This window comes from Erpetoichthys calabaricus, chromosome 5, assembly GCF_900747795.2.
Source record: "Erpetoichthys calabaricus chromosome 5, fErpCal1.3, whole genome shotgun sequence".
NCBI lineage: Eukaryota > Metazoa > Chordata > Cladistia > Polypteriformes > Polypteridae > Erpetoichthys > Erpetoichthys calabaricus.
The window spans coordinates 179,634,571-179,658,914 of record NC_041398.2 but is presented as its reverse complement, the minus strand read 5'-3'; the positions used below and the strand labels follow the sequence as shown (position 1 = coordinate 179,658,914).

Here is a 24,344-nt window from a genome sequence, read left to right as displayed (position 1 = left end):
CAAAACTTTACAAAAATATCCTAATTTATACAATAACAAATATGAAAGTTACAGGAATAGATATTCAGTTAATAATAGAATATTAGATAACTAAGGAAATAACATAACATTATCAAACCTTTATAATCTAATTCAGAATAATGGTGCATCAGAAGCATCAGGTACAAGGCATAAAAAACCCTGGATGGGGCACCAGTCAATCACAGGGACCATTCGTGCACACAACTGCATGGAGTTAATATAGAATTGGCATTTAAGCTGACACATCCATCAATCAGACCAATACGTTTTGTAATTTGATCCAAACCTCTGCATCTACCTGTGTTAAGGTAGTAGTCTGATCCCTCAGGAGAGACTGCTGCTGTATGACATGCGTGTTGATATGCCCACTGCTCACTCCTCCTTGAACTGGACTTGCTGGAACAACCTGTCCTTGCATTGTAATAGAAGTGGCTTGCGGCAGTGTAGGTGTACTTCCAGTGGCAAGTTGTACAGAGCTAAAGTTAATTCCACCTCCAGGCTGCTGCAGAAACATCTTCAAAGATTAAGTAAAATAGGTCTAAGGTTCAATCCTCCAATTATATGTGAAATTTTTATAAGTGTTTTCATTAATACTTGACATATATCCTCAACTGACTAGTCTTCACATACAGTACTTTAATTAATTTTTAGTAGCTGTTATTATTAGATTTCCTGACAAACACTAAGGTATGCAGACCTGACCAACATATCTCCTAGATTGTTAACTCTTGTTTCATTTGGGCAGTTCAGATACTGTACAATGCCAAAGATTCTCAAAGCAAGAGCAAAACTTACATTTCAATGCATTGGTGGCATGATTTCATTGGCATATAACTAGAATTAATCAATTTTAAAATTTAATTTAGCAAAATTTTTGGTATTATTAAATAATGAAAAAAATCAGCAGCAGTTCCTTACATTCATATCCTAAAACATTCTATCCAAAACACATGCTAAAGGAACTAAATACAGTGGATCTTACAAAATGTTACAGTGGCCTATTCCACAGTATATATATTATTGGCAAGTAGTGAAATGCAAGACCACTACTGGTTTAAGTGTAAGTAAATTCAATTAACTTTTTTTAAGGTTCATTCACTTATAAATCCAGAAAACCATAAAAAAAATCAAATATAACAAGTAAAACAAAATACAACATAAACATAAAATATTGCAAAACAAAAAATAAAAAAGACAAGAAACATGATGTACTATTACTGGTTTAAAAGGTATAGTGTGGGCCTTTTTCTCCTTTAAAGTGGAGAAGGACAAACAAACTGTGATTGCCTTCACTACACTATTGGCACGGAGACTTATTTTGCTAAACTATAATAATTCTAACTCTCCTCTTTTAAATCAGTGGGTAACTGATGTCGTATACTATTTGAAATTGGAAAAAATCAAATTCTTAGTTAGAGGATCTGTGCAAAACCTTTTCAAAACCTGGCAGGATCTAATCAATAATATTTTAGAATAAGCTCTTAAAGCACTGAGGAAGTAGATTCTCTTCCCATTTCTTTTTCTTTTCCATTTATCTTTATCTGCATAGATAGATAGATAGATAGATAGATAGATAGATAGATAGATAGATAGATAGATAGATAGATAGATAGATAGATAGATAGATAGATAGATAGATAGATAGATAGATAGATACTTTATTAATCCCAATGGGAAATTCACAAGCCTATTAGACTCACCAATTTATTTATTTTTAATAGCTTTAAATTTTACTCCATTGGCGAGGCTCTCTTTCTCAGGGGTGGGGGTTGATTTGTTTTCAATCCTATTTTTTATAAAAATTGACTATTTGTATGGAATGATGACAATAAAATCAATAAAATTAAAAAACATAAAAAATAAAAGGTGCAGTATGACTTCTAATTTGAGTCCTAAAACATAATTTTGGATAGTTTTCAGATTCATTTGTGTACCTGCTAGAGTTTATTACTTTTTAATAAAAAATGTCTGTCCACTATGAATTTTTGAAGGCGAAAATAACAGAATACAACAACATTGTCCATCTTGAGAGGTGGTGTTATTTCTCTAAAATTATAAATAACAATGCTAATAATCCAAGAGTTTCATCCTCTACTATTGATCGATTGCTAAGCCCAGGTCACTCAATGGAATGCCTCCAAAAAACTTCCAGTGAAACTTGTGAGGCTTTTGCTATATTTTTCAATCACAAAATTGATGATATTAGAAATAATATAGTACATCCCCCTATACTGATCCTATTAAACCCCGGTATTCTATTTTTGGCAAATTAAATTCTTTTACCAGGATAAATTTACCCGATTTATATAGAATGCTTTCTCAACTGAAACCCTCTCCTGCATCCTTGACCCAATACCAACAAGTTTTTTCAAAGATGTATCTGGGGTGCTAATTGATAGTGTTCTTGACATAGTAAATTCATCATTAGCTATGGGAGTCTTCCCAGACTGTCTTAAGACTGCCATTGTTAAACCCCTGCTCAAGAAAAATAATCTTGACTCCTCTCTTTTTGAAAATTTTAGACATATTTCTAACCTGCCTTTCTTAAGTAAAATCCTAGAAAAGGTAGTCATTGCGATGATCATTTGAATAAACATTCTCTTGTTGACAAATTTCAGTCAGGTTTTAGAACAAATCACATTACAGAAACTGCACTCATTAAAGTAGTAAATGATTTGTGGGTAAATGCAGACAGAGGCTGTATATCTGTTCTCGTCCTCCTAGATATGAGTGCCGCATTTGGTACCATTGATCACCATATTCTTATAAATCATCTTAGTCAGTGGGTGGGTCTCTCTGCTAGTGTCTTAAATTGGTTTAAGTCTTACTTAACAGGTAGAAAATTCTTTGTAGGTTGTGGTAATTATACTTTGATGACACATGATATTCTATATGGTGTTCCACAAGGATCAATCCTGGGTCCACTGCTCTTTTCAACCTACAGGGTGCGCACAAAGTCCGTATACCCCTATCTTTGGAAGGATTTTGAAAGCTAAAGGTTACCTCTTAGGAATCCAAAATATCTGTATGGGTCCCTCCATGATCTCTGCATAGCCGAATGCGCCGCCAGGTTCTCCTGCTCATGTTCTGCAACATTTGCGGGGTGACTTTCTGGAACGCTGCGTGAACCGCATGTTTCAGTTCATCATCCGATGAATAACGGCGCTTCCGCACATCTTTTTTGATAAACCCCCAGAGTGCATTATCTGGAGTTGTGAGATCAGGGCTTCTCGGAGGCCACGGAAGAGGAGCAGGATTGTTCTTTGATCCTCGTCCGATCAAACGATTCCCAAAAAAATCGTTGAGGCGATCACGCACGGTGATTGCGAAATGGGCAGGTGCCCCATCTTGTTGAAACCAAACACTGTCAAGGACGCCCTGGTTTCTCAGTTGCAGGATGAGCCAGCCATTCAGCATTTCCAGATAACTGATTTGGTTAACAGAACCATCAAAAAAATAAGGGCCAAATAAATGCTGTGCTGTCATTCTGGCCCAGATCATCACGTGTGGTGGGCTATGCTCAATTTCTTCAAAGAAATGTGGATTTTTTGTCCCCCTGAAAAACACGTTTTGATTGCGGGAGCTGCGATAAATTGCGCACTCGTCAGAGAACATAACCTTTTCCTTCTCAGCATTTGTTGGAAATTGGTGCAGCATCAGATCACAAGCTTCCTGAAGTCTATCCAAGTCGGCATCTGATAACTCGTTAATGGGCAATGGATGCCACCATTTCATTTGCAAGTCCTGTTTGATGTGTTTTCGCATTGTTGATTCCACTATTCCCAACTCAGCAGCACGTTTACAAGTGGATTTCATTGGGGATCGTTGGACAGACTCTGCCACATCTGCCCACGTTTCATGCCTTGTGGATGGTCTTCCACTTCGCGGCGCATCTCGGATGCTGCCCGTTGCAAAAGCCTTCTTCTCCCACTACAACAACGTCCTCTTCATCGGCGATGCTTTCCCAAAACACACAACAAAGTCATCCATGACATTTTTGATTGATTTCCCAGTAACAGGCCGCTCATGAACCCACACAGTGGCCACCAAACGCTCCTCGAAAGTGAAAACACTTGTATCACCCATCGCTTCGTCTTGGAGCAACCGCCACGTTGTTGCGATTTCTTGAGCAGCAGCAGGTGGCAGCACCAGACGGGATGTCGGAAACACACCTCGAAATACCAGGAAGACTTGGGCTGATGTCCACAGGAACCAAATTGTCATGGTTATTCCTGTAACTGCTCCTAAAGATAGGGGTATACGGACTTTGTGCGCACCCTGTATGTGCTTCCATTATGTCAGATTATCTCAAGGTATAACGTGAGCTACCACAGCTATGCTGATGACACAAAACTATATTTATCTATAGCGCCTGATTACCCTGACTCACTTAATTCACTGACACAATGTCTTACTTGTGTTTCTGAGTGGAGGAGTAGTAATTTTCTCAAACTAATAAGGAGAAAACAGAAATTTTAGTGATTGGCAAAAATTTATATAATGAGGGTATTAGAAATAAACTTGATCCATTAGGCTTAAAAGTCAAGAAAGAGGTAAACAATTTAGGGGTAATTACTGACTCTGACCTAAATTTTAAATCACATATTAATTAGATTAACAGGACAGCATTTTTTCAGTTAAGAAATATAGCCACATTTAGATCCCTTATAACTTTGCAAGATGCTGAAAAATTAGTTCACGCTTTTGTTTTTAGTTGACTAGATTACTGTAACGCACTCCTCTCAGGACTGCCCAAAAAGACATTAATCGATTGCAACTAGTACAGAATGCAGATGCCAGAATCTTAACTAGGAAAAAAAAAAATCCAAGCACATCTCTCTAGTTTTGATGTCACTACACTGGTTACCAGTGCCATTTAGAATTGACTTTAAAATACTGCTTATTTACAAAGCCTTAAATAATCTCACTCCATCCTATATTTCAGAGTGCCTCTCACTTTACACTCCAAGTCATACCCTTAGATCTTCACTTGAGTGTCTGCTTATAATTCCAAGAGCTAAACTTAAAGAAGTAGTGAGGCACCCTTTTGCTGTTATGCACCTAACATCTGGAATAGCTTACTGATAGAAATTCGCCATGTTAATACAGTGGAGCATTTTAAAAAACTGCTAAAACCCATTATTTTAACATGGCTTTCCTATAACATCATTTTAGTGTAACCCTGGTATTCTGAATATGCATTTAATTATCGTTTTTATCATAACTCCGCAATCCGTACTAACCCCTACTTTCTCTGCTGTTCTTTTTCCGTTTTTTTGTGGTGGCACTCTACACCACCACCACCTGATCAAGGCACCATGCAGTTCCTACACTGATGGACTGAAGGCCAGATGTTCACATGACTATCATCATCTAATTCTCTCAAGTGAAGCCTGAAAACCATGAGGACCGACTTAGATCATTTATGTTAGGTAGAATGCCCAGTGGGGTCTGGGTGGTCTAGTGGCCTCAGAAACCCTTCGGATTTTGTGTATTTTTTTTTCTCCAGCCCCTGAGTTTTTTTTTGTTTTTTTCTGTCCTCCTGGCCACTGGACCTTACTTTATTCTTTGTTACTTAGTATTGCCTAATCTTATTTTTATATTTTTCTCTTTTATTTCTTCATCTTGTAAAGCACTTTGAGCTACATTATTTGTATGAACACGTGCTATATAAATAAATGTTGTTGTAAAGCACTGACAATGCATATCACTTTTCAGTTTTCATTTCACATTCTGGATTTTTAATGTGAATTCTTCACTTCACTTTCTGAATTTTAAATGTCACTTTCAGGCCATCACATTTACCTAATTTCATGCTCTCAACTTTTATTGTTCATTTCATGCCTTCACTTTCTCTTCATTCCACCTTCTCACTTTTTATTCCTCACGTCACTCTCTGAATTTTTAATCGTCATTTCAGGCCATCACAGATCTCGCCTGAAAAAAAGCAGTGGTATTCACTTTTCTATTCTTATTTCTTGTTGTTTAGCTCGCCTCACATACCTATTAATAGTACTGTTTACATCTCCCATATTTCATGCTATTGGAATATCGAGTAGTCATGATACATGTGAGGAAGCAACATCCCAGTAAACTACTGCTTTGGTTTTCGGCTTGAAGATGACAACACCCAGCAAACAGTTCTTCGGATTCATAAACTGACAATTGAAATGCACGCCATCCTTTCCATTAAAGGGGAACAGCATTTGAATTACTTGAACGGATTGCATTGTCAGCTTAAGCTGCCAGGTGGCTAACCAATCTGGTGTGTCATTGTACTTTTTACACATGAATCAATAGATCACAAAAGAATAAAAACAAAAAAAAAATGATAAATGCGTTTATTTATTTTAGAATGCGCTTTGCATAGGCGAATTCTGGGCTGGGATTTCAAGCCAGCAGTTCAGTCCTGTCTATCAGGCAGCATGTGCAATGACAAGAGATTTCCTATTTATGTTACATCATGACCAATCAGATGTTAACAGGACATACTGTAATTCCTTCCTACTCAAACTATAGTCCCTTCCATTCAACATTCAGCTCCTGGCTGCAGCAATTCCCAACTTGTAGTCTTAACTGCCTACCAGGCCAGCAGCTTGGCTAGAGCTAGAGATCATGTCAGTCAGTTCTCCTCTTCCACTATAGCACCAGGCTCATTCATTTCCCCTTAATTCATGGCAAGCCATTTTTTGTCTGCCTTTTTGGCATGAAGAGATCTTTAGGAAGTTGTTGCTTTGGAGACATATTACTCTTTGACCAGAAAGAAACTTTATTAAGAATTTATGCATGCAGAATATCTTGCATAAAAATGAGGGACAATGACAATAAAACACAACTGTGCAGAAAAATGTGGTATTCATACTTGATAACACCAATGAGTTTAGTTGTAATTATTTAACTAACTTTAAAGCACTTTTTCACATTTCCTACAGGTAATTCTTCACTCTCAAATGGATCCAATAACATGGTTGCAGGAATGTGTAGCTGATACTTTCATTCATGAATTTGCCAGTGACACACACAGAAGTTTTGCTGCTTGATAAAGATAACAATGCTTTTAACCATCAGATGTGATATCTGATTTCACAAGATTGCTAGGAATGAAAATCACATCCACCTACCCATCTTTGAGTTTTCTTAACAATGTGTAATAAATATAAACAGCAAATAAGTGATGCTTTAATTTACATATTTTATATTATTTTCATTCATTCTAATCCATTTTATTTACAGTTTATGTGATAATTATGCTTCTGGTAATTTTTTATGACACTTGCTTAAAACACAAAAAGCCAAGAGGATTGTGATATCCCACTTTTCTAGTATGTACTCATGCTGAAAATCAAAACCAAGCTAGCTTTTGGCATTCAGCTCCACAGGAGGCTTTTGTGCCCCCTACATTTGCCATAAGACATCTGTTTTACACTGTCACAACTGAAATTCCCTTTCAAACTCCCTACCAACCACTATCCCCACAGGGTAAAAGACTGCTAGCTGGTGGGCTTTTTAAGATCAATAACAGGACATCTAAGTGGTCAGAACCTGTCACTTTTAAATAGATCTGTTTTAATGATGATTAAAATAATTTACCACTGCGATGCCCTCCCTGTATGCAAAAACATGAGCTGGATAATATATTTAAAATAATCTAAAAACAACATCTGGGAAACACTAGATGACCAGTCAATCAGTTATTAGATAGGTAGAGTGTATGAAATCACCAGTATGTGTACAAAACAATACTTATCAGTGAAGAGGCAACTAAAAACTGATACTGGTCAAACACCACAAAGCCTTATAGAGGAAAAATGGTTAAATGGTTCAGATTAAAGAATAAACATAGATTTGCCTGTTCTGTAGGCACTGGATATAAAAAAGGTGTTAAGAATAAAAAGCACAAATGGAGTAGAATTTTGTAAATACTGTTGTGCTGCTGATGTTACGTATTTGTGTTTGATTTGGTAGTGCATTCCATACACATCATCCTCACTGGCTTCCCAGGACATGAACACAAGGCTGCACCTTGGTGAATTGCGAAAAGCAAGCATCTTTATCAGTCAAGCCAAAGTAGAATTGGGCTTTTGACTAGTGACTGTGTCATTGTTTCAAAGCAGGCTTATGTCATCATAGCCCTGCTGCACTTATATTCACAAGAAAATATTTAATAGCATTTTTCCTTGAAATGAAATGGCAAACAGGACCAGAAAACAAAAAATTACAGGTTGTAATCTATCAGTATACACACAAATCACAAAAGAAGAAAAAGTATAGTTTCTATTTTAAAATATTTACAAAGAAAAAACTGGTGAAGTTGATTTAGATGTAAAAAAGGATATACTGTAAATCTATCAAAGTTAGAGCAAGGTAAATAATTCCAAAGTTTAACTATTTTGCATAAACTGCTTTACTCCAATAATGTTTTTAGTTTTAAACACACAGCAGAGCTTACCTGAAGTCCCTGTCCTTGAACCAACTGGAGCTGTTCTTGGATTTTTCTTAACTCTTCTTGTTGTCTCTGAATATTTGCCTCAATCATCCGTGTTCGCTGTTCTAGCTGATCTTTGAGATGCTGCATTGCTCCAAGCTGAGCTGAGAACTGTAGCGATGGCTAAACCAAAGTCATATATAATCATATAAAGTCATGTATAGTTACATAAGTAACCAAATTAACTGCCTCTTTATTCTCTCTTATACCTGTGTCCTCAGCTTTGCTCAAAAGTTTAAAAAGACTACATGAATACAATAATTACTAATTTTTATGAATAAATTCAACAGGCTTTAGTTTAGTTTAGTTTCCACAAATGCAATCACATGCTGTATTAAAAAAACTAATTTATTATAATTAATACTATTTAAGTTAAAAAGGCAGGAAAGTACTAAAAACTGAATATTGCACTATTATTATTATTTAAAACACATCCAGCTGGATTATCAGCTTCCTCTTTCTGTGGCAACTTATAAAAAACAAAAATATAGTTATTCATCTAGTATACAGTACAGAAAACTTTTTTTTTTTTTTTTTTTTTTTTTACCTGTGGCATACTTTGCTGTATTTGCAAAGTTTGTGACTGCTGAGATATCATTGAGGGAGTGATAGCCTGACTTGTGTTCTGTGAGCTCATTGAGTGCTAATAAAGAAAAAACGTAAGAACACAAAAAGGTCAGTATTTGTCATTAAATACTCAGGTTTGATTATACAACTGCCTGGACATGTTAAATGTTCTTGTTAAATTAAAAAGCATTCATAAATGTATGTTATGCAGATAAACAACACTTGAGGATATAATTCAATACAAATAAAGGGAAAATTGCCAGTATTAAACACACACAGCTGCTAATTACTTCTAAAATTATAATATATATAAATTAATCTTAAAGTTTATTTTAATGGAAGAGCACTGCTGAAATGGGGCAGAAGTAATTCTGATAAACATCTTTTGTAAAGTTGCATCCAGTAGGACCTACAACCACAAGGAAACTGAAGTAATATAGGATGCACTGGAGGTAAGGCACTGCTAATGATTCGAATGTACCACTAAGCCCAAGACAGAACTCTTTGAGCAAAAACTACTTTGGAAGAAACAGATGGCTACAAGGAGACTAAGTACCATATATGTGTCCTCCTGCTACTTTATACCTGGAGTTGGCTTGGTCCTATAACAGACCTCAATGAGAGCTCAATAAAACACTCCTGACCCTGCGCTGGAAACCATTCCTGCCAGGGGCTTAAAAGTTAAGCACAAGACAGATTAGTGTGGGGTTGGAAGGACTGGTGTAGCCCTGTGCACACTTGTTGAGGGGAACAGAGACCAAAAGAAAAAAAGGACAGAGGGTACAAACAGGAGAAATAAAATAGGAAAGTAGAACACCCACCCTTCAAGATATAGTGATCGTTGTATGGGTAGGTAAAGTGAGCCTTTCCGCGTTGCGGTTTACCATTTTATTATCATTTTTGTTTCCAGCTTCCCTGAATCCTTTTAGGTTTTGTATAATAACTATCTGTCTTTTATAGCCTTTTGCATCTTTGCTATTATTTGGTTTTATGGGTCAGTTTGCTAGTGGCCCCCATTGTTCTAACTGTATAATAATAATATACCCCATTAAAGTTGTCTTGAAACAAGATATGCTATATATACATATACTGTACACTATAAAACATTTCTATACTATTCTATGAAAAACCTTTTTAATGTCTCTTACCATACTCACTTGACTACTCACTGAAGATCTTCTCTGTGAATTCATCTCAATAGCTGAAGCCACAGATTGCCGAGGTGGTGTTCCAGTGTCTATCTGTAGTTTTTTGGGAGTTGCTAAAATTAAAATAGTGAAAAAAGACGTTGTTAAAAATTTAACCATGTTTTATATTTTATTAAAAGCACTGGAAAGTTAAGTTGTAAACAGCCATAAAGCATTAAGAATATATTGATATCAATGTAAGGAACCTAGAATTCTCAATTTAAACTATACTTACATTGTGAAGTTTCATTTGTAATATGGTAGGTACATGATATAAATATGGAGTATACTCATTAAAACAACTTTTCATAAAAATAATGTATAAGGAGGAAGATGTCAGTACTATTTTACAGTGGTCTCAAAACTATTATGAATAGATAATAACATTTTAATCAAAATTTTATTTATAACATCTTAAGTTTGTTGCTGTATTTATAATTGAGTTTTGTCAATTTGCACTTGCACTTTGAGCTACTTTTTTTGTATGACAATGTGCTATATAAATAAATGTTGTTGTTGTTGTCTTGATTCATAGTAATTACAAATTGAAACAAACATAACTGTTAACTCAGAGACTGTTTTCTAACAACACCTCCTACTCACCTAATAAGTCAAATTAATCACTACACTTACAAGTTGATTCTGATACTGCTGTGTGGGATGAAGACTTCCTTGAGCTCCTTGATGAGGGTGAGGGAGTCCTGCTGTGATCAAACCTTTCCAGAGCCTCCTTTAAACTAACAGTATTCAGCTGGCTGTCTGAACCAGAGTCCTGAGACTGTTAACAAAAAAGTAATTATATTTGTGCTATTACATATATACAACTTGTAAAACTATGTATCCACTTTCCAAAATCATCCATACCAATACAGTGTAACAGAGAGCCATAACCTTGACCTGGAAGTAACTGGCAAAATGCAAGAACCAAACCTTTGTGGGACATCATTGTATTTTGAAGGGTGTCTTTGTGATGTGAAAGGAAATCTAAAATCTTTCACATAAGCCAAGAGAAAATTCAAATTCCAAATAAATAAATAAATAACATGCCAAATCTAGGACTATGGAATTAGGCTACCCCATGGAACACACACACACACTACAGATTTAAAGTTCAAATAAAAAGTAATTCCATACCACAAAGATTTGGAAGTGTCAACAAGTAATTTATATATGTATATACTGTATATACATTTCAATATCTATTATTTTTTAATTTCCAAGGGAGGCAATATGTTTCTGAAAACATAGCCTAGTTATGGCAGTACCAAGCCAGCAGTACATGTTAAAATGCTCATTAAATTTGTAGTAGCCATTTGCTTTTTGAAACAGTACTCTTAAATTTGTTACTAGGAAATGCATAGAGTTCCTCATTGTTTAAAAGGACAAGTTTCATGGTATAAGGTTTGCACAAATACTACATTGCAGTATTATGCAACGACTAATGGCAAGATTTTTTTTCCTCTTTTTGGAAAGAAACGTTTTTCACATCATTTGCTGTTGTGCAGCATTGATCACTATTGCTTGTATTAGATCATAAATGTTTTTCTGTCTATTCTGTATGAAAACATAAGATTTTTTTTTTTTGACCACCACTACAAAGTACATGGGATAAGTTAAAAAAAAAATATATTAATTTTTTGGGTGGAATATTCCTTTAGTATAGCTATTAAGATGGACAAAGCACTTCATTCTCAGAAATGACTCCCATCAACAAGACAGATATATGTGAAATATACTTCCAACATGAAATAACAGTAATATATACTGTAAGTAACAAAAGTCACTCATGTTACTTCCAGTGTCCTTTTGTTTTTATAAACAAGAACTCATTTAAAAAACGTTCAACACAGTTGGAAAATTGTTAAAGGTAAATTTCACACAAACATTGGAAGATTTTTCTTCACATAGAGAACACTACACAGATGGAATATGTTTCCAAGTAATGTGGTGGACAGTAGGACATTAGAAACTTCGAAACTTGACTTCATGTTATTTTGGAAAATTTAAGTGTATAGGACTGGCAAGCTTTGTTGCACTGAATGGGCTGTTCTCCTCTGAATATTTCTAATGTTCTAATATTCTAGTAATTACTTACCATGCAATTTTAACCCAGTATTTTCTATTGCTTCTGATAAGGACATCTACTATCATATAATACTTGACAACTTGAAGCATATTCTAATCAGTATTCACATTTACCTATTAAGCTACGTTTCAGCCTTTGGCATGCTCAAGTACTAGTTTTTCGTGCATCAAAGCAAAACAAAATTTACAGTATTAAAACTACTACTACTACTCTTTTTAAAGAACAATATTTCATTTACCTACTGTTTTACAATACAATAAACATGTTAAAAATGAAATTGCATCACACAGGATGCATTAGGCTGATGTTTATAATGAACTTCTAGTATAACTGACAGACTCCTTATATAGACTATTAATTTTGTACTTCATACAAATTACTGCCCATCACCACAAAACTACCATGCCACCTTCCCACAACATTTGAATAATGAAAAACTGTACTACTCATTATTTAAAAGGGCACAGAAAAACCACAAATGATTTATTCACAATAGACAAACATTTAGGTACTATTTGCATTTGATCATCTCTATCTCCCTCTCAAAACAAAATATGTCTTGATAGAAAACTTCATATGCAGGTATTTTCTAGTAACAGAACAGAAAATGAAAAGTTCTCTTTATGATCGAGACATTGTTTTGTAAAATGTTAAGTAGCTTGAGGCCAGCTAAAGTTTACATTTCAGAAGCTCACCAATCACATGTACTAATTACAATGTTTTTCCACTGAGATCAGTGGAAGAGCCCCCCAGTATTCCCGTGGACATGCATAATAATGCACAGGAACCTACTGTGGCGGAGTGGTGGCTCTGAGGCTAAGGACCTCCGCTGTATCCAGAAGGTTGTCGGTTTGAATCCCCGTTACTGCCAAAAGAGATCAAACTCTGCTGGGACCTTAAGCAAGGCCCTTAACCTGCACTTGCTCCAGGGATGCGGTGCAATGGCTGATCCTGCACTCTGACCCAAAGGGGTATGTGAAAACTAACAAATCCCTAATATGGAAATTGTATAAGGCAAAATAAAGAAGAAAAAATAACCCACTCTGCAGTGCACAATGGTTATTGTGTTTTATCTATTTACTTTTGCCCTGTGCTCCTTTTCTTATTTTGGTTTTCTTTACATTAATGTCCTGCCAAAATGAACCAAAACTTCACAATATGCATCTTGAAATCAGGGTGAATACTCAGAAGCACGTAATATGACAGTTGCTTTGGTGAGGATTAGAAAAATTTTAGCAAAAGCAGTCCTTAAATTTGACATGCCTTCCATCTAAAACTTGTTGGAAGCTGTTTCAAGTCATAATTCTGACACTGCCTTTAGGCAATAACAGGATTCCCTACCTCCACATCCCACCCTCACAGCAAATGCATTCCCACAATTCTCATCTCTCTTAACTGATTTAAATTATAATTCAAAGTAAACAAAAGTGTTCTGACCTCCGGCTTATAACATATGATTCAATTAAAAAGTTGTATCTTTCTTGTGGGTATGGTTTTATTGCAATTAATGAAAAAATTGTACAAACTTTTTGTTGCAAAATTATATAAATATTAGTATAATTTAGCCATTACATACATTTAATTGTATTATTACATTATTATTTACTGATGTCACACTGCTATCCAAAATAATTTACCTTATCCACTGTTACTTCCGGTAGTGATTCTTCAATACCTAGGTCCCGTCGTCTCTCTGCTCTTACTTCAGCATAACTATAGAAAAAACAAAGCTGTCTGAGTTCTGTAAAATGTTTGTTAAAAGAGCATGACTGGCTTCTAGTAGAACCTATGGAACAGAAAGGTATAGCAATAATTCTTCCCTGTATACAGATGCAATACATTTTAAAAGGGGATAAACTGGAATAAGTTTTTAAATGTGCAGACAGTCGAGGAACTCTGAAACAGGTAATAAAATGTTTTACATATAATGCAGGACAGGTACATACCTAAATTAGGAATTATTAGGAAATTGAAAAAAAAAATCGTGACAGTGGGTTAATGAGGTGAAAAAGAAGCTACAAAGAAAAAAAGAACAGCTGTATAAGACATACTGTATATTAGACTGAGAAGTCCAATGTGAATCGCAGGTCATATGACAGCATTAGGGCAACCATTAAGAGGGATATTAGGGAAGCTAAAAGGCAGTTACTAAGGAATATTGTAGATAAGGTGAAAGATGACAAAAAGACATTCTTTCAGTATTTTAGTAGTAAAAGTATGGTCAAGGAGGATGCAAAGTTTATCAGAAATAGTAAAGGTGAATTAAAATATATAGGAAGTTAAATAAAATCGCTCTGATTTTGCATTGTGTGAGGAAGTGGATAACCTCCCAGCAGGTAACAGGACGTACTAGGGAGTTATTGAGCAATTTAGAAATTGTAGAGGGAGAAGTGCTGTTTAGATTAAATTGGGTAAAATCGAACATATCACCAGGACCAGATAATATTTATCCTCCAGTTCTTAAGCAGGTTTGCAAGTACATATATAAACCCTTGAAGCATATTTTTAGGTAGTCACTGGAAAACAGAAAATTGGAAAGGATTGTAAAATGGCAAATATTAACCAGTCATTTAAAAAGGGTGATCAGGGAGTACCAGGTAACTATAGGCCAATAAGCTTAATGTGCATCATAGGTAAATTAATGGAAGGAATTATTAAGGAAAAGATTAAGAAACAGATGGCAAGTTGTACTGAACAGTTAGTATGTGTTCCAATGAGGCAAGACATGTTTTATGAATATGCTTGAATTCTAAAAGGAAGCAAGAAAAGGATATGGATTAGAAGTAATTTGATAAGGCACCATATGAAGGGTTGAACATCAAACTAAAAGAAGTGGGAGTTCAGGCTATAGTGTGTAGATGGGTGCAAAACTGGCTAAAACAAAGAAAGCAGTTGGATATGGTGTGAGGAACCTTATTGGAATTGTGTAAAATTAAGAGTGGTGTCCCTCAGGGGTCAGTGCTATTTTTAATATATATGAATGATTTGAAAAGGAATATAAATAACAAGTTGGTTAAGTTTGCAGATGATACCAAGCTAGGTGTATTGCCAGATAATTTAGAATCGGTGAATCATTACAGAGGGACTTGGACAGCATACAGGCTTTGCCAGATTTGTAGCAGATGAAATTTAATGCAGATATAAAGCATTACATATTGGAAGTAAGAATGTTGGATTTGAATACACAATGGGAGGTCTGAAAATTAAAACTATACCTTTATAAGAAGGATTTAGAAATACAGTAATCCCTCCTCCATCGCGGGGGTTGCGTTCCAGAGCCACCCGCGAAATAGGAAAATCCGCGAAGTAGAAACCATATGTTTATATGGTTATTTTTAGAATGTCATGCTTGGGTCACAGATTTGCGCAGAAACACAGGAGGTTGTAGAGAGACAGGAACGTTATTCAAACACTGCAAACAAACATTTGTCTCTTTTTCAAAAGTTTAAACTGTGCTCCATGACAAGACAGAGATGACAGTTCTGTCTCACCATTAAAAGAATGCAAACATACCTTCCTTTTCAAAGGAGTGCAAAGCAAGCAGTCAAAAAAAAAAATCAATAGGGCTTTTAAGTATGCGAAGCACCGCCTGTACAAAGCTGTTGAAGGCGGCAGCTCACACCCCCTCTGTCAGGAGCAGGAAGACACAGAGAGAGAGCCACAGAAAAACAAAGTCAAAAATCAATACGTGCCCTTTGAGCTTTTAAGTATGCGAAGCACTGTGCAGCATGTCCTTCAGGAAGCAGCTGCACACAGCCCCCCTGCTCACACCCCCCTACGTCAGCGCAAGAGAGAGAGAGAGAGAGAAAGTAAGCTGGGTAGCTTCTCAGCCATCTGCCAATAGCATCCCTTGTATGAAATCAACTGGGCAAACCAACTGAGGAAGCATGTGCCAGAAATTAAAAGACCCATTGTCCGCAGAAACCCGCGAAGCAGCGAAAAATCCGCGATATATATTTAAATATGCTTACATATAAAATCCGCGATGGAGTGAAGCCGCGAAAGGCGAAGCGCGATATAGCGAGGGATCACTGTAGTAGTGGACTCGTCACTATCAACTTTCAGACAATGTTTTAAAGCCATTGAGAAGGATAAAAGAATGTTAGGTTATAAAGCACAAGGTGTAGAATACAAGTCAAATGAGGCCTCAACTGAAGTACTGTGTGCGGTTTTGGCTGCTGGGCTACAAAAAAGACATAGCTGTGTTAGGAAAAAGTCCAGAGAAGAGTAACTAGGCTGATTCCAGCACTGCAGTGTAAGAGTTATGAGGAAATATTAAAAGGACTGAAAGTTTGCAGATTAGGCAAAAGGAGAATAAAAGGTGAGATGATTGAAGTGTTTAAAATTATGAAAAGAATTTGTACAGTGGTTTGAGACTGTTGCTTTAAAACAAATTTAACAAGAACGCAGTTGTAAAAAACTGGCAAATTAAAGGTAATTTTTGCACAAACATTAGATAGTTTTTCTTCACACAGATAACTATAGACACATGGAATAAGTTACTAGGTAAGTGTGGCAGACAGTAGGACTTTAAGGACCTTCAAAACAAGGCCAGGTGTTATTTTAGAGGAATTAAGTGGATAGGATTAGCAAGCTTTTTTGTGGTGGTTCAATCCAACAACCTGCTCTCTTCCAGATTTTTCTAATGTTCTATTTTACCTAAGGAAAGCCTGCTGCTTGTTTGGTACTCTTAACATCATTACTGAGTGAATCCATGTTTTAAAGAAAAACTTAGCTGCTGGAGAATATCAAATAATATTTGTTGTGTAAGAATATCCTTTTGCACATATGACAATAAAATTGGTCAAGTTAAATGTGTAGGAACAATTTGGTATCATTTTTGATAAGGAAATCCTACATATCACAAAGTTTACAGAACAAAATAGTTGCTACAGCTAAAACTAATTACAGTGATCCCTCGCTATATCGCGCTTCGCCTTTCAACGGCTTCACTCTATCGCGGATTTCATATGTAAGCATATTTAAATATATATCGCAGATTTTTTGCTGGTTCGCGGATTTCTGCGGACAATGGGTCTTTTAATTTCTGGTACATGCTTCCTCAGTTGGTTTGCCCAGTTGATTTCATACAAGGGACGCTATTGGCAGATGGCTGAGAAGCTACCCAACTTACTTTTCTCTGTCTCTCTTGCGCTGACTTTCTCTGATCCTGATGTAGGGGGTTTGAGCAGGGGGGCTGTTCGCACACCTAGACGATACGGACGCTCGTCTAAAAATGCTGAAAGATTATCTTCACGTTGCTACCTTCTGTGTGTAGCTGCTTAGTGAAGCGACATGCTGCACGGTGCTTCGCATACTTAAAAGCTCGAAGGGCACGTATTGATTTTTTTTCTCTGTCTCTCTCTCTCTCTCTCTCTCTGCTCCTGACGGAGGGGGTGTGAGCTGCCACCTTCAACAGCTTTGTGCCGCGGTGCTTCGCATACTTAAAAGCCAAACAGCCCTATTGATTTGTTTGCTCCTTTGAAGAGGAAGATATGTTTGCATTCTTTTAATTGTGAGACTGAACTGTCATCTCTGTCTTGTCATGGAGCACAGTTTAAACTTTTGAAAAAGAGAGAAATGTTTGTTTGCAGTGTTTGAATAACGTTCCTGTCTCTCAACAACCTCCTGTATTTCTGCACAAATCTGTGACCCAAGCATGACAATATAAAAATAACCATATAAACATATGGTTTCTACTTTGCGGATTTTCTTATTTCGCGGGTGGCTCTGGAACGCAACCCCCGCGATGGAGGCGGGATTACTGTATCACAACAAAGTAATACATTTTCGGGGAAAAAACAGAATTAACATAGATTGTAGTAAGCAATGCTTTATGTACACTACAATGATGGTTTTCAATTAAAATATATGAGAATGCAGAAGGAATCAGAATGTGCTGTAATACTCATTAGAATATGATACTTAGTAGTACAGTAATCCCTCGCTACTTCGCGGTTCACTTTTCGCGGATTCACGACTTCGCGGGTTTTTAAATACAAGTGATTGCCCGCCTATCGCGGAAGTTATGTTCCAGACCCATCAGCAACAGGAGAAAATCCGCGATATAGAAAGACCATATAAATAAACATTTTTATAGTTTAAGCCTTAAAATACCCATCCCACATGCTTTAAACACATGTAAACTTATAAAACACACTTTATTAACACATATGATATGTGGATGTCGGGGTAAGGATATGAGTAACATCTCACTATTATAAAACATTTTAACTTCACGCAAGACAAGACAGTGAGACAGGAAAATTGGTGATGTACAGGCTTTTAAATTATTGACACGCAGAGCGACAAGCAGCACAAAGCCAGCACAAAGTCCACTTCTCCTTAGCGTTCATTCAGCTCCCCACCCCCTTGACAATGCGAACTGCGCCTCCGGGGAGAGGGGTTTGAGCGAATGTGCGTTCAGCCCTCACAAAACCACACACACACTCCTCCTCCTTCCGAACGCGCAGAGCGACAAGCAGGCATTTTGGCAGAAGCAGCACAAAGTCCATTTCTGCTCAGCGTGAGTTCAGCTGCCCCCCCTTCACAAAGCGAGTGCAGACACATTGACGTCTGATCGCTGCGTGCAGTGTGCAGTGTTGGTCCTGCGGTGTTTAAGAATGTAGAAAGTGTTTAAGAGCATAGGAAGTGTTTATAAGAGTGTGGGAAAGGTTAACAAGAGAGTGAGAAAGGTTTATAAGAGTGTGGGAAGGGTTTATAAAGCCTTAAAATATGTATAAATAATAAAATAAATATAGGTCGCTACTTCGCGGATTTTCACCTATCGCGGAGGGCTCTGGAACGTAACCCCCCGCGATAGGTGAGGGATTACTGTATTGACCTACCATTTTCTGTAAATAGCTTGCAGTATCTGGTAAAACTTGGCTTTGTCTTTTACCATCAAGCTAGTATGTTAAATAGTTTGTATGCCAATAGCTTATAATAGCAATAGTTAACAGAACTTAACCATGTGGTTTGTTGGTAGCCAACTACTGTGGTTAACAAAAGTGTGCATACCATATTACACCCTCACTTACTTCAATATTAGAAAGACAGGAAAAGGTTTTCACGATAATGAAGATTGAATTGCCTTAAATTACTGTCAGATTGTTCTGTATGTATGTGTGAATTAGCTGAAGTAGACACACGCACTCTCAAGAAAAACTCAATTCTTGATAGCAAAACACTTTTTTTGTTTGTTTACAGGTTGGAAGTGAGTGAGTGAGGAATAAGATATGGGACTAAAATAATTTGAATGAAGGCACACAATTTTACATTTTCTTTTTAATAACAAATTAAAGTGTCCTTAGGAATTTAAATAATAAAGTGGTTTTTTTTCCAATCACACTTAGGAGTATCTGGAAATTATCACATGCTTCATACTTTACCTTACTACAGTGTGTGTGCAAACAATAAATTCTGGCCTAGAGTTCCACTGATGGTAAGTAATGTAGTAGTGGGTCTGAAGCCAAATCCATTGCTGTCCTTTGGTCAGGAATCTGTAGTAGCAGGATTTCCCCTTGCCATATTGCATCACTAAGAACAAAAGGAAACATACACAAAATTTCAGTAAGTCTATATTTTATTACAATGAGACTTTTAACATAATGATCATTTATATGATATAAATTATATGGAAACTGCACAAAGTCAGTATTTAAATATATTTGTCAAAAAACTGTAAGGCCAGCTGAATTGGAACATTGCAAAAGTTAGATCTTTTAAAAAAAATTGAAGAATGCTGAAAAATTATTTCACACTTCTGATTTTAGTCAGTTAGATTACAGTAACACACTCCTAACTGGATTACCTAAGAGAGACATATGTCCATTGCAGTTAGCTCAAAATGCAGCTGTAAGAATCTGAACCAGATAAATAAAATTTGAGCATGGTCTTAGCCTGGTTACCTTTGTCCTTTAGAATTTACTTCAAAATGCTACTGGTGGTATATAAAGCGTTAAATAATCTTAAACTTTCCTATATTTTGGAGTGCCTGTCCCCCTACATTCCAAGTTGTAACCTTAGATCTCCTGGTGGTTGTCTTATTATACAAAGAGTGAAGCAAAAAGGAGGTGGAAAGGTGGCCTTTTGCTGTTCTGAACAAAAAATCTGGAATATTTTATCAGTACATATATGCCAAGATAATACTGTGGATAAAAAAAAAATCCTGAAAATCCACTTTTTATATTCCTAATGAACTAGATATGCATAGAATTATATTCTTCAATGAAACTGCATTCTTTATTAATCTCTACATCTTCTTTCGTGGCGTTCTGCGATGCCATCACCTGCTTAAAACACCATGCAGCCACCTGTGATGTTGAATGACTGAGGACACCCCAACTTTTCATAAGACCCACTGAAGATGAAGCCAAAAAAAAGAAAAACAAACAAAAAGGAGCTACTTAAGAACATTTATGTTAGGTATGATGCCCAGAGTGGCCTGGGTGACCTTTTTACATTAGGGCACCTGCAGATTTTGTTTTTTCCCCAGCTATTTGGTAGTTTTTCTATTTTTTTTTCTGCCCTTCCCTAAGAAATCTGACCTTAACTTCGGACTCATCTTTAGAGACTTTAAAAATTATTCTTTATATAATGACTCTACTTCCCATGGGCTCACCACCTATGGGAGGGGCCAAGGAGGTCGGGTGCAGTGTGAGTTGGGTGGTGGCCGAAGACGGGGACCTTGGCGGTCCGATCCTCGGCTACAGAAGCTGGCTCTTGGGACGTGGAATGTCACCTCTCTGAAGGGGAAGGAGCCTGAGCTAGTGCGCGAAGTTGAGAGGTTCCGGCTAGATATAGTCACTCACCTCGACGCACAGCTTGGACTCTGGAACCAATCTCCTTGAGAGGGGCTGGACTCTGTACCACTCTGGAGTTGCCCCCGGTGAGAGGCGCCGAGCGGGTGTGGGTATACTTATTGCCCCCCGACTTGGAGCCTGTTCATTGGGGTTTACCCCGGTGACGAGAGGGTAGCCTCCCTTTGCCTTCGGGTGGGGGGACGGGTCCTAACTGTTGTTTGTGCGTATGCACCGAACAGCAGTTCGGAGTACCCACCCTTTTTGGAGTCCTGGAGGGGGTGCTAGAGTGCATACCTTCTGGGGACTCCCTCGTTCTGCTGGGAGACTTCAATGCTCACGTGGGCAATGACAGTGAGACCTGGAAGGGCGTGATTGGGAGGAATGGCCCCCCCGATCTGAACCCGAGCGGTGTTTTGTTATTGGACTTCTGTGCTCGTCACGGATTGTCCATAACGAACACCATGTTCAAGCATAGGGGTGTTCATATGTGCACTTGGCACCAGGACACCCTAGGCCTCAGTTCGATGATCGACTTTGTGGTCGTGTCGTCGGACTTGCGGCCACATGTCTTGGACACTCGGGTGAAGAGAGGGGGCGGAGCTGTCAACTGGTCACCACCTGGTGGTGAGTTGGCTTCGGTGGTGGGGGAGGATGCCGGTCAGGCGTGGTAGGCCCAAACGTGTTGTGAGGGTCTGCTGGGAACGGCTGGCAGAGCCCCCTGTCAGAAGTAGCTTCAACTCCCCACCTCCGGCAGAACTTCGACCACATTCCCGAGGGAGGTGGGGGGACATTGAGTCCGAATGGGCCATGTTCCGTGCCTCTATTGTTGAAGCAGCTGACCGGAGCTGTGGCCGTAAGGTGGTTGGTGCCTGTCGTGGCGGCAATCCCCCGAACCCGTTGGTGGACACCGGCGGTGAAGGATGCCGTCAAGCTGAAGAAGGAGTCCTACCGGTCCCTTTTATCCTGTGGGACCCCGGAGGCAGCTGATAGGTACCGGCAGGCCAAGCGGAATGCGGCTTGGTGGTTGCTGAGGCAAAAACTCGGGCGTGGGAGGAGTTTGGGGGAGGCCATGGAGAACGACTTTCGGACGGCTTCGAGAGATTCTGGTCCACCATCCGGCGTCTCAGGAAGGGGAAGCAGTGCAGTGTCAACACTGTATATGGTGGGGGATGGTGCGCTGCTGACCTCGACTCGGGACGTTGTGGGTCGGTGGGGGGAGTACTTCGAAGACCTCCTCACATCAGGGACAGTGCCTCTGGATTGGCAGACCGGGGTGGTGGTCCCCTCTTTAAGAAGGGGGATCGGAGGGTGTGTTCCAAGAGGGATCACACTCCTCAGCCTCCCTGGAAAGTCTATTCAGGGGTCCTGGAGAGGAGGGTCCGTCGGATAGTCGAGCCTCGGATTCAGGAGGAAACCTCCAAATCCGAGGACCATGGTCCTCAGCCGGAAAAGGGTGGAGTGCCCTCTCAGGGTTGGTAGCGAGATCCTGCCCCCAAGTGGAGGAGTTCAAGTATCTCGGGGTCTTGTTCACGAGTGAGGGAAGAATGGAGCGTGAGATCGACAGGCGGATCGGTGCGGCATCCGCAGTAATGGTCTGTCGTGGTGAAAAAAGAGCTGAGCCGCAAGGCGAAGCTCTCAATTTACCAGTCGATCTATGTTCCTACCCTCACCTATGGTCATGAGCTATGGGTAGTGACCGAAAGAACGAGATCGCGAATACAAGCGGCTGAAATGAGTTTCCTCCGCAGGGTGTCTGGGCTTTCCCTTAAAGATAGGGTGAGAAGCTCAGTCATCCGGGAGGGGCTCAGAGTAGAGCCGCTGCTCCTCCGCATCGAGAGGAGTCAGATGAGGTGGCTCGGGCATCTGATCAGGATGCCTCCTGGACGCCTCCCTGGTGAGGTGTTCCGGGCACGTCTAACCGGGAGGAGGGCCCCGGGGAAGACCCAGGACACGCTGGAGGGACTATGTCTCCCGGCTGGCCTGGGAACGCCTCGGGATTCTCCCGGAAGAGCTAGAAGAAGTGGCCGGGGAGAGGGAAGTCTGGGCATCTCTGCTCAAGCTGCTGCCCCCGCGACCCGACCTCGGATAAGCGGGAGACAATAGATGGATGGATGGATAATGACTCTACTTCTATATTAATTATATATCTTTTGTAGGTTTGTTTTATTTAATATCTGCATGTATTCTTACTTAATTTTAATTTGGTTTTGATTTGCTTGTCACTATTTCTTTTCATCTTGTAAAATACTTTGAACTACATCCGGTATATGAAAATGTGCTGTAGAAATAAATGTTGTTGTTGTGCCCATGATCTGTTTAAAAAAAACGGTCGCAACAAGTATATCTGTAGTTAACTATCAATAATGTTAAACAATGTTAATGATAAATCTGTCAAATAGAGACTAATTATTACATACACCTCTTTTTGTTGGAACACAGTTTCCACGTGCTTTTGAGTTTTCTAGGTAGCAATAGAGTGCAATACATTACTGCTGCATTGTTAATCTAATTTTCATTTAGATATTTATCTTACCCAGTAATTTTACCCTCTTTACACAAAAAAATTCAGAATGTCGAAAGCAGAAAAAAAGAAAGGTATATGACTACTTTGGGTGATGAAAGTGAAAAGCTGAATTCATGTCCAGTGGCAATATTCAAAATGACCATTTGAAATATGCCAGTTTTCTCATTTTGTTCTGTTGTTGTGCATCTCTATTTGGGAGTTTTGGGAAAACACATGGTCCCTGCTAATCTCCTGTACAATTTATTCAAAGATCAATAATCGATTTGCACTCATTCTTCTTATGAAAACAGAAACTAAAGGAAACATACAAGGTGGGCACTGCATTGCTTCCAATACAACAAAACGTAACATGCCATTTCATCCTGAGATGATTATTGTATTTTATATAAAGGAATTAAGTGATGGATATACATCCCATAACATAACTGAAGTCATGATTTATAAACTTAAATAATTCAGTTTAACATTGTTGGGGCAGCACTGGGTACAAGGCAGGAAACAACCATGGTGAGGGCACCTGTCCACTGCTGAGCCCATTCATGTAAACACCCGTACCCACAATGTGGAAATTTTAAAATTTACAGCTGAACGTTAATAAGGATATGTAAGGGAAACTGGCATGATAGCAGGTATCCCTAGGATTAAATTGTGAGAACATGCAATAATAGAT

At 38.3% G+C, this 24,344-nt stretch overlaps 1 protein-coding gene across 4 annotated transcripts in view; it reads right to left on the bottom strand.

Moving 5' to 3' along the window:
• The window catches only part of clocka (clock circadian regulator a), a 154,622-nt gene that overhangs the window by 19,233 nt on the left and 111,045 nt on the right, over window positions 1-24,344 (bottom strand). Inside the window, exons 12-18 of one of the 4 annotated variants that reach the window (XM_051928594.1) lie at window positions 19,738-19,885; window positions 13,984-14,059; window positions 10,894-11,038; window positions 10,222-10,334; window positions 9,054-9,149; window positions 8,471-8,629; window positions 320-535 (exon numbers count right to left, since the gene is read on the bottom strand). In XM_051928594.1, the coding sequence (XP_051784554.1) occupies window positions 320-535; window positions 8,471-8,629; window positions 9,054-9,149; window positions 10,222-10,334; window positions 10,894-11,038; window positions 13,984-14,059; window positions 19,738-19,885 (953 nt within the window). The remainder of the gene's footprint in view (window positions 1-319; window positions 536-8,470; window positions 8,630-9,053; window positions 9,150-10,221; window positions 10,335-10,893; window positions 11,039-13,983; window positions 14,060-19,737; window positions 19,886-24,344) is intronic. The other 3 variants (XM_051928596.1, XM_051928595.1, XM_051928597.1) reach the window with 3 other exon arrangements.